General features: G+C 36.4%; 1 protein-coding gene across 1 annotated transcript; it reads right to left on the reverse strand.

Annotated features, from left to right (window-relative positions):
• Positions 1-3155: 3155 nt before the first annotated feature.
• Positions 3156-11207, reverse strand: ecm1b (extracellular matrix protein 1b). The gene is made up of 12 exons (XM_060870172.1): positions 10971-11207; positions 9658-9696; positions 9188-9244; positions 7968-8224; positions 6999-7192; positions 6486-6595; positions 5975-6243; positions 4847-5058; positions 4449-4701; positions 4064-4266; positions 3808-3895; positions 3156-3640 (listed from the first exon to the last, which is right to left on the reverse strand). Exons 1-12 carry the CDS (start codon positions 11041-11043, stop codon positions 3461-3463), a joined length of 1935 nt encoding a protein of 644 aa, XP_060726155.1. The 5' UTR covers positions 11044-11207; the 3' UTR covers positions 3156-3460.
• Between the last annotated feature and the right edge of the window lie 459 nt (positions 11208-11666).

Genomic DNA, 11666 nt, shown 5'->3' on the forward strand with positions numbered 1-11666 from the left:
ATGGGCGTGGTTAATTATTTTGGCCACACCCACCGACGAAACTCTTTCCACCTCACTTATGTTTAGACATGGATCGGTCAGAAGTAGGTGGGAGCTTTATGGCTTCTGTCAGTAAAGAAAAAAAGGATTACGACAAATCTAAAAATAGGACATACAAAAGACTTCATATGGAAACTGTGAGCACTGTCCAAACTGAATTAGTTCACCATGCGTTACTTCCATACAGTAAATAAGTCATACAGCAAATTAATGTAAAGTAAATAAAGTAAATAAGTCATTTACAGACAAAATGCCATGAAGGGTGGAAATATTGTATATCAGAACCCTTTCAAACTATCTCACCGAAAAAACAAAACAAAACAAAAACAAACAAGTCTGGGTTTAGCTAAGGAATAATACTAGCATTTATCTATCGTATTGTATCGTATACTCCATGACAGGTTTCTAAACTACTGTTTCAACCAATTACATGTGTGTAAAACGTATATTTATGAAATGCTTTAATCAGTTCTTTTTATTAATGAATTATAACCATTCTTTTCAGATATGCGACTAATTGTTTAAGAGTTAAAAATTTGGGCTTATAAATGACAGGTTAAGGCAGTTACAATTACAGGGCAATCATAATATTGAAACCCTGACTAATTCAATACCAACTGAAATATATCAAGTTGAACACATTGTGAAGCTTATTATACCAAAGACATTTCACTATATTTAAAGTGGCACTTGGCTATATTCACAACTGCGATAGCACTTCTGTGAATATTTTGAACTTTTTACATTTTTTGAAAGCACACCGCCCTGAATGCCTCTCTAAATGCCAATATTTTATGTATGAAATACAGTGCTCAGCATAAATGAGTACAGCCCCTTTGAAAATTAAGATTTTTATCAAATTCTCAGTGAATATGAGAGCAATTTGCAACATTTTTACAGAAACAGTTTTATTATATTAACACAACATTGTGGTCACCTAACATCTTTAGAATAAGAAAAATAATACATTTAATTCAAATGAGGAGTTGCAAAAATCTTTGTCTTATCACACCAAAGTATAGTCCCAGTAGTCTGCGCCTTTGTCAACATGAGCCCTGGCAAATTCTAGACATGGGCTATGCAGTGACTTCTTTCGTGGACGACAGCCATGCATGCCACTCATCTGCAGTGTACATTGTATGGTGTCACGGTAAAACACTCACCCCAGTTTGACATTCTAATGATTTAGCCAGCTGTGCTGAACTTGCATGGCGATTTTGCATGGCAAACTTTTTTTTTATTATGAAACGCTCTTGACAAGGTGTTAACTTGTATCCTTTTTACATTTTTGGATCACTTTTGACAGTATTCAAGCTCATTACTAATGCTTTACTAATTTTCTTATTTTTTTCTTACCTTTTTTGTGCAAAGAAATTATTTTCTTTCTCAGGTCTTGTGAATTTTCTTTTCCATTCATTGGGGTGTACTCATTTTTGCACCATAATCTTAAATTATTTTGTTAGAATAGTTCCAATTTTGCCTTTGGTGCTGAATAATCTTATTTAAAACAAATTAACCAGATTTGTACAAATATGTCATTGTATAGAATCCCATAGCACGTTTTAATTTTAAAGCAAGGTGGAGGCTTTTCTAAAAGAATCTGTCGGGGTGTACTCACGTATGCTGAGCACTCAAAAGTTGGGTTTTTTTTTAATTCACACTGATGACTTCATAATGGATTTCTACGGAATGTTAATAATTTGCAATTATTTATTTTAAACATTATTTCCTGTAATTGATTATTATATATGAAGTGCATTAGAACAATTCCATCTGTTCTAGAAAACCTTGAGTGTACTGTAGCTTTAAAGCTCAGTGAAACCTGCACTGAAGTCTAGGAATCCTGTTAAGACACCTAGACACAAATGAAAAAAAGCCGGTTTGGTAACATACATCATGAACAAAGAAGCCTGGTATATTCTGTTTTGTTACATTTCTTTGTGTTATTGACTGAAGAAGTGTGTGTAAATGAAATGCCCTCTCCCTGCCCTGATTCCATAGCTGAGCTTTTGTTTGCCCAGGAAGGACCTTACTTAGAGTGACTTGATTGGTCTGTGAACTAATTATCATGATCAGGTGACAAAAAAATGTGTCTTAATACTTACCAGCAAAACCAGACTGCCTACATACTTTCTCAAGACAAGGCTTTTTAAACTGAAGGTTTAAAAATAGCAATAAGATAGTATCACCTTGGGTTTGGTCAACAGAGTTGGCCTGAGGACTGGATATAAATAGGATGATAAGCCCTTCCTCTCAGCAGGGCCATGAATTTCAGCAAAAACATCAGTGCAGTCATAAGTTATGTGTTGGATGTTGATTATATTCCACTTTTATATCGATGAATATTGAAGAAACCAGCAACATCAATTATATATTTTCAGATATTTACACAGTCAAAATCAAGAACATCATTTACACTTTTTATCAGTTACAGTGAGTCTATCAGAAGAACCCTCATAACCTTAGAGTGTTGAAGATTATTTGCCAAAAGGAATACGTCAAAACAGAATCACAGTACTTTGCAACAAAATATTAATTACTTAAATATTCAGCAGTCTGAACTATTTTACATCTAATATAAACATACACTATTTGGCCAAAAGCATGACAATAAATAAGGCTGGTGTTGAAGAACTCAAGAGGTTTGTACAAAGCCACCTCAAAATCACTGAACACCTTTCAGGTGAACTGGAACACCGTCTGCACACCAGGCATCCATACTCATTATCCATGTCTGAACTCACTAATGCTCTTCTGATTGAAGGCACAAAGCCCCACAACCATGCTCCAAAATCTAGTGGGAAAAGCCTTCCCATAAGAATGGAGGTTATTATAACCAAAACTTTAATGTAAGAAATACAAGTTGTGTATACATTTAAAGTGGATACTTTCATAGGAAGAATATTTACTTCTCCTCACTGCAATTCAGCTATGAGAAATCTGGATTTGATTTTATCATGAACCTTTAGCCTGTGCACTAGTAATTAGTTCAAAGTGTGTTTCAAAGTCCACAGTGTTGCATTATAATTCAAATTATACGGTTGCCATAAATCATGTGTGTATGAGAAAAATCAATACCTACCAATCCTCTTAAAGAAAACACATAAAATAGAAAATATGCAAAGTGTTTTTATTTAATTTGTTTCTGTAATTTTATGTTCTGTGAGTAGATAAAGTAAATATAATCCATCCATGCAGTTGTAGAAGAATGATGTATAAGAACAAAAGGACCCATTGGTAGGTGAAGACACCTACCCAGAACGGGTTCATTAAAGTAAATGATATTGGTATAAAAAAAGTGTTGCTATAATCAAAAGTTCAAAATCAATTATAATAACAATATAAAAACACAATATATTTTTTCATACATACTAAGTGTACTGATTCAACATATTGACTGAAGGAATCAGAATAAGCAGTTTTATGTAAAGTCTGGACATCTCCGTGTAAACTTGGCGGCTTTAGCAATGTTATGTAAGAGCATCTTGGTGAGGCATTCGGTGCGTTCCTTGGCAGCCTTCCTACAACAATTTTGCTTTACTTGTGTGACCGATGGGTCTGCTTTGTCTGCCTTGCAAGCATCATCCAAATGTATGTCAAGCTGAAACAATATGGCACTAAAGGTCAATAAGAGGTGGCATGGACCTTTAATGATTAAAAAAAAACTTTTGGCATAAATACGATGCTACAATTTATCCAATGACTTTAGCATAGTCATAAAAGAAGAAAAAAAATATTAATAAATTAGGTAGAAACCTGCCTACCCACCTGTTTCTGTAAACATGTAGACTTCTCGTCTTCCACTAGGACGCAGCACTTTTCAGCCATTTCAGCAACATTGAAAGGGAAACGGTTTCTGGAAGAAGAGCAGATGCATATTTTAAGATTTATACACTTAGCATTTTTTTAAAGACAAATATATTTTCATACATAAACATTCACAAGACACTACTTCTACCATACAATCAAACTAATCTATACGAAGCGTTAAAGAATAAGACTATGATGAAACAAGAAGTCTTACATTTTCTGTTGAGTTTGGTGTATAACACAAAACATATCAAGGCTGGGTCTTGGGTGATAGTAATTCTTGGGCATGTACTCAGAATCTGTGGCAGCAGTACTAAAACAATCATATTGCGCTTCTCTCTGCTTTTTACAGCATTCATACTGGTTTGCTTGGTTCTTCTTCTCATCCTTACAGAACCAATCCACCATCTTCTTCCACTGAGGCATGCAGAAAAAAAAAAAGGAACTGAACACTATTTGTGCATTGCAGATTTAGTAGAATCACATTTCCATCATACAAAGTACAAACTTGCAAAAGCAAAAGTGCTAATATCATAATGGACCTGTTTAGGCAGATTTCATCTGAGTCACCCTGTAAACACCCAAGTATAAATACGTGCCTTTTCCTCAGCGCAGACTTGGATATGTTTGTTCTGCTTACAGCATCTACCAAAGCCTTTTTCCAGGTTATTGATAGCCTTTATCTGATTGCCAAACCAGTCATATTCTGTCTGAGGCAAGCAGTGGGTGAGGAAGTGGCGACGATCCTTGCGAAAAGTACAAATTGGATCAATGTTGCCAGCATTTGGGCGACCAGGGGGAAAGCTGATGAGCTCCGTTTTAATCTGCCTCTTTGTAATAACCCCTGAAATACTAAGGAGACATATGATTCAAAACACTACACAGTTTCATTTCACCAAAGAAAAATAACTTTATAATATACCTTATCACATTAAGATGATTATTGCTAATGTTTGGGAGTTAGTTGTACCTTTTGGTATGCACATGTGAAATATACCTTGTTTTCTGGCAGCTATTGGGGTCAAAATCAAAGCTCTGCAAGTATGACGTAGAGAACTGCGCCTCAGGCCCAGAGGACATGTATGATGTATCTGATGCCGCCTTCTCAAAGCAGTCCCATCTTGCTAGTTCCTTCTCTTTGCAGCAGTGATAGGGACTGGTATTATTGCTGAATTCCTCTTCACAGAAATCAGAGAGCGACTTCTCCCACTGCAAAACAAATACAATAGTTGGAACACTAGACTTCACTTGAAATTAGAAAAAAGGAGAAAGATAAACATATCAAGCAACAAAAGTACAAAAGGTCAGGGTAAAAAATGTACAAAAAAAAAATAAAAAATACACAGACAGGATGTGTATACATCTGCTAACATTCAAGGCTGTTTAGTCTTTTTAAGCCACAGAAAGTCCAGGATAAAAAAGTACTGAGGATTTTTCACCACAAAGTCCTTGATATAGAAGTTTGTCATTGTGTACCACAAACATATTTCAAGACAGTAACAAAAAAAAAAAATGACACTACTGTTCTTCAGATACATTGTTAGAAAAAAATCTAAATGTTGTGGAACATAGTGTAGTCCTTAACTAGTCATTTGAAAATCCATGGCAGGTCAAAATCAGTCACTTATCAATCAGAGACTATTAAATAATACCGTACTATATTTTAGATTCAGTGGGTAAATTGAATTGCCTTATGAATCAAAATTTTATTATATAGTGTGGAAGCCTGAGGTCTTACCCACCATAACCCCGATATTTATGCAATATCAACCCCTACACTTATAACACCAAATAAGAATATGCATGTACATCCAATCTGATACGATCTACAATCTTATAGGAAACTGTCAAGGACGCAAATAAATGCTGTAATAAATGCAAATAAATGCTGTAATGTGCATCAATTTCATTTAAGCCTGGTGCATAACCCTCTCTCACTCATTTTCTACCATTTATCCAAAGTACCTCGGGTCACGGGGAGCCTGTGCCTATCTCAGGCGTCATCGAGCATCAAGGCAGTATACACCCTGGACGGAGTTCCAACCCATCGCAGGGCATGGTGCATAACCATATTCATAAATTAGTGGTTTTGCCAAATTTTTAGTGCATTAGAAAATTTTCTCACCGCCTGCTGTGCACAACACAGAGTCATCTCAACAGCTTGGGTGCCATTAGCGCAACACACAGTGTACCAGGACTCCAGTTGATTGACAGCACTGGCTTGACGATGAAGGTAGCCAGAGCCACTACTAGGTAGCCTATCTTTAGAATGCCGGGGACGGTAGTTGCTGTATTGACAGATGGCATGGATGTTGGTTGTTGTTGGACGGGCAAGAGGGAAAGTAATGGGTGGCCATATGGAGCGACGACTCAACGGATGATATGGTAAGACACCTGGAACCAATGGCACAAAAGGAAAGATACATTACAGAAGAAGAAACTAAATTTACAGTGTTCTAAGCAGAGTAAAAAAGGGAATCTGAGATCAGTGCAAATCTGAATTTTACTGACTTATATGGTTGAAAAAAGAGCCAGTGTTAGTTGTTGGATAAGTTTTAGTGTTTCTATTGTTGCAACTCCAACATGAACAGTTCCCTCTCCCTAACTGTGCACATTACCCAACACCTATAACCCACCTTCCTCTTGTACAACTGTTGGAATCTGACGGATCACCGTTCTCTGTTCCAGCCACCTGTGACCTGGGTGTTCAGTCACCATCTCTGGATTGGGAATGATCTCTGAAGCACTATCATACAGAGACAAAAATTATATGAGCAAATACATCCGGTGCTTTACACAGAAAATTGTAAGATTTTGAGACAGATTCTGGAATAAAATGCAAAGCAGTAAAGTTACTTAGTTAATTAGGAAATTACAATTCACAGCTCTAAATAAGTCTCTGATATAATTAGGAAATTTTTTCATACTGATTGAAGACAAAGATTGTCCTGAACAATGTTAGTGTTAACCCAGGTGAAGACAGATCACTGACTTCCTCACCTTAGGTTTTCTACTTCTTTGCCCTCGTACGATTGTATTAATATTTCAAGTTTCCTTGCAAAATTTCCTGTTTTCTTGCTTTTTGCAGTTTTGTACATTAAGATAACAATGCTTTATTGTCAAGGACCATGTGAAGCAGTAAAATGTACCTTGTTTTCCCACAGCTACTGGAGTTAAAGTTAAAATCACGGGTGGGTGACTCGTCAGGGGGCTGATATAATGGGTTTGGAGCGGCTTCCTCAAAGCAGTCCAGTCTTTCCTGATCATTTCTCTTACAGCAGTAATCGTGACTGGTCTTAATGCCCAATTCCTCTTCACAAAAGTTGGAAAGTGAAATCTCCCACTACAAAACAAAAACTAGTTGGAATGCTTGAATCAAAGCAAAGTAAATAAACAACAGAAAAATATAGCGGATGTTACACCACAACTTTTTGTCGTGCATTTGAGAAATAAGGTACAAGGTAGGTTTGTATGCTCATCAGGTTACATGATGAAGGATGTTTAACAAGGCATGACAATAAACGTGATATAAATGTTAACATCGCTGTGTACAGCACAGAGCCATTTCCTCATATTTAGTTTATCAAGCTACAATTAATTAAGCTACTGAGAAGCAGTGAGAATCCGGTCATATAAATAATACATTTCTAAAGGACTGCAGACATGATTATGAGGTTATGTTGAAGAAGTAAATGTGAATGAAAACCTTGTGACATACATATGAACATGCTTTAATTAACAAATCTGAAATCGTCTTTTTTTGTGAATTATTATAATTACTACGGATTATTTAACAAGGCATAATTTCAATAATTTAAATGAAAACTCTCCTTATTAAGACTTGGTAAAAAGTATATTCTTGTCTTCAAAAGGAGACATGCTTCTGGAAATTTATGACATGCTCTTTAAAGTTTATGTTGCACATGTAATCCCGATTCCCCAAGTGACTGTCAAGGTTAGAAAATCATATTGTATATTTAGTAAATCAGGGCCTCAGTGTAAAAACTAGTGCACCAAGCAGACATGACTACTCGTTTAAGGATTATCTCAGACCCGACCTCTACACATTGGGTCATTAAATTGGAAACTCTGAATTGTAAGTGAAAATGTGTTCTCACCGCCTGATTTGCACAGCACAGAATCATTTCCTCATCTTGAGTGCCATTACTGCAGCACACAGAGAACCACGACTCCAACTGATTAACTGCACATGCCTGACGGTACAGGTAACCAAAGCCATTTTTAGGTAGCATGCCTTCAGTATACCGAGGGCGAAGATTACTATAGTGACAGATGGCAAGAATGTTGTTCATGGTTGGACGTGCAAGAGGGAAAGGAATGAATGGATCCTTGGAGTAGGGCCTTCTCTGAGGACCTTAGTGACATGGACACAAAAACAGATAAGAAGAGAAATTTTCAGACAGTAAAATTCATCTTTCAGCATTTAAAACAAAATGATTTACAAGGCTAAAAAATAAAAAGGGAGAAATATGTAATAGGAATAAATTAAATTAAAAAAAAAAAGTTGAATAGAACTGCTTGTCCTGGACTTGTTTTGAGCTTTGAGCAATATAAAGCTATACACCAACCTTGCCTATGTGGAAGAGGGAGAAAACTTGGGAAAATAATTGGTTTGAAACTGATAACCCCTGAGCAGGTTGTGATCAGGACCCACTGGTCTGATGTAGTCATTACACAATGAGCAATGCTTTTGTCTTTAAAGTATTGCACTCACAGCCCACAGTCTTCATAAGAAAAACTCTAGTGGTGTTTGTTTAGTGGTCTTGTACAACTGACCCAGATAAATGGGGAGCACTGAAATGAAACCATCACTCTGTGGTATTTTGAAAAAGTAATGTAGCCAGTCAATTTGACTACAGGAGTATCTGTTGTAGTTTCTAAAACTCAAGGACTTGATGAGTGTCACAGGGTTAATTTACAAGTAGCATGAATTTTGAGAAAGAACACTTGACACTGTCAATAAACCAGAGCTACCCTGCATCCGGGCCTGGGTGTCCCCTGCTAGTTCTTGATCTGCTCAGCCACAGAGAGGTAAATAAATGAAGGTTGGAGCAACAGCAAACATGTTGTTTGGGGTGAGATGGAAAGAAACAAATTTTTTGATGGAGTATGGACTAAAACCTTGAAGATGTGATAAGGAAAAGATGAATTGTGGAAGAAGAGGCATCCAGTACTTTGATCATGGCATTGGAAGATAGAGATGATGGGGATAAACACAGAGAAAGCAGATGAATTTTGCAGGAAGAGAGTATGACACTGCCTGAACTATGAGATGCCATGATTATGGTTCCCTTTAAATTACTTGAATTTAGCCCACCTTTCTTTCTCTCAGGCAGAGATCCAAGGTTCCACTGTTTCATCATATCCACGATTTCTGCAGTTAAACAATACAAACTCTCATGACAGTGCCATTAAATCTTTACTTCATCAGGTTTTCACACATGCTAAAAATGTCTGACTGTATAAACTTATTAATTTTATATAAAATTATAACATTTCCATGGGTTATGGATACAGCAAAATGGCATACTGCAAAACCTGAAGACATTTTCACTATCCACACTAAATATCATCAATAACTACTTTTCTTGAAATAAAGTACAGTGAACCCATGTTAGCAAAATGTGTAACCATGTTAAACCATGCTAAAAAGATTCTTAGATTTTTTTTTTTTTACATTTTTAAGAAATTAGATTAAATACCATAGATATATTATAGATAATGGTCAGCAAAGTTAATGTATCATTGTATCACCCTACATTAACATCAGATTTTGTATAGCCTTACCTGTGGGAATAATTTCTCTTTGAAGGCAGCATTGAGAATCTGAGAAAAATAGACAAAAAAGATTTTAATACCTGTCCAGTTTAGTCACTGATTATTATAATTAAATACTGAAATAAAATTGATTTAATCATGGGTTAACAATAAACAGACATTTCAAAACTGCAAGATTTCAAACTTGAGCAAAAAATAATTGTGCTATAATATATGGTCAAAAATATTGCTTTCCCCAATCTGTTGACACAACAATGGAAGCACACAACTGTCTAGAATGTCTTTGCATGCTTTAGCCATGAGATTTCCTTTCACTAAAACTAACGCGCACCAAATCTGTTCCAGCATTTCAATGTCCCTGTACACACATCAAAGTCCATAATGGCAAGATTTGGCAAGGTCGGTGTGGATTTGCTGAAGCAGAGCCCAGTTCTCTACCCCACTGAACACCGTTGGAATGAACTGGAATGTCATTTTGCCCGACATCAATGCCTGACCTCACTACTGTTATTGTGGCACAGATCCCCACAGACTCCTAATTTTTAATGGACATCCTTTCCAGAAGAGTAGAATCCGTTACAGCAGCAAACAGTGAACAAATCCATATTAATGCCCAAGTTTTGCAATGGAATGTTTGACAAGCACACAAGTGTGTAATTATCAGACATCTACATACTTTTAGCCATAGACTGTATAACTGTGTACAGTAAAATGTGTTATGACAAAACATGTGTTAGGCAGTAAACAGGCCACCCTACATCTGGGCAGCAGTACAGCATCAAGTTTCTATTCAGAGGAGTAATCCAGTCAGAGAAAAAAGTGTCGATTTTTACTGCTCCACTAAATAAATGTTCAGTAAACTTGTGTTTTGTGATAATATGGTATATAAACATTGATTGCAATGTTTCCAGATAAACATTCAGCCAAATTCTCATTAACTCTTACAGCATCATATTTACACACAGTGTACAAAGTCGAATTAACTTACTGATGAACCTGTACAGTGTGGAAATGTTGAGTTAACCCAAACACACAGATACATTTCTATTTACAGCATTAGATTAATACTTAACACTTTATCGTGTTTATTGTGTCCAGCTGGACGCTTAATGGGTACATTTTGTATATACAGTAAAATCAGAAATGTTGGAGCAAATTCTGTATTGCACAGCAGATTTAAAGCAAACAACAAACATATTTACACAGACAAAGCACAACTGAAAGGCTATAAGCTCAAACGTCGTTAAATTTCGGATGTCAACAGCGCAGCATTAACGGTGTTCTGCGTAAAGCAGGACGTTGTACTGATCACTTGCACATACCGTCCCATGCAATCACAGCTGTCCCATTAGCAATACACATTAGCAAAAGCAGAAGTCTTCTCATAGGGTCCATGGCGGTAGAGACACTTCGGTGTTGTGTTGCTGTTCCGAGGAACGAACCGAGATCCGTCAGCTCAGCTGTCTTTATTTTAAAACGGGGTGTGTGTGTGTGTGTGTGTGTGTGTGTGTGTGTGTGTGTGTGTGTGTGTACGTTTGTGTGTGTGTGTGTGTGTATGTGTGTACGTGTGTGCATGTGTGTTTGTGTATATGTATGTGTGCATGTGTGTGTTCGCGCGTTTGTGTGTGTGTGTGTGTGTGTGTGTGTGTGTGTGTATGTGTATGTGTGTGTTTGTTTTGAGAGCGAAGGGAAAGGCCAGAGTTTTGAGCATGAGTCACACAGATGTGAAGGAAGCCATCTGATTCATATTACCACGCAGAACTCACTGTTTATTATGCAGTATTATAATAATGAAATCTTTATTCGTGTTTAAAAACTTTCAAAAACAGTTACCTGGAAGCTTTTAACGAGAATATTCATAAATATTTTATTAAACACGAGTGAGTAAGCATTTCCAGCAAGTCTAGTTTTCATTAGTTGTTTGATTTAATGGTGGAGAATGTTGTCAAATTTATTTTTTCCAGCAAAAAGAAAAAGGGAACAGTGTTTAAATTAGCTGCAGATCACATGTAAGTGTA

Source organism: Tachysurus vachellii, chromosome 5 (genome assembly GCF_030014155.1).
Source record: "Tachysurus vachellii isolate PV-2020 chromosome 5, HZAU_Pvac_v1, whole genome shotgun sequence".
Taxonomy (NCBI): Eukaryota; Metazoa; Chordata; class Actinopteri; order Siluriformes; family Bagridae; genus Tachysurus; species Tachysurus vachellii.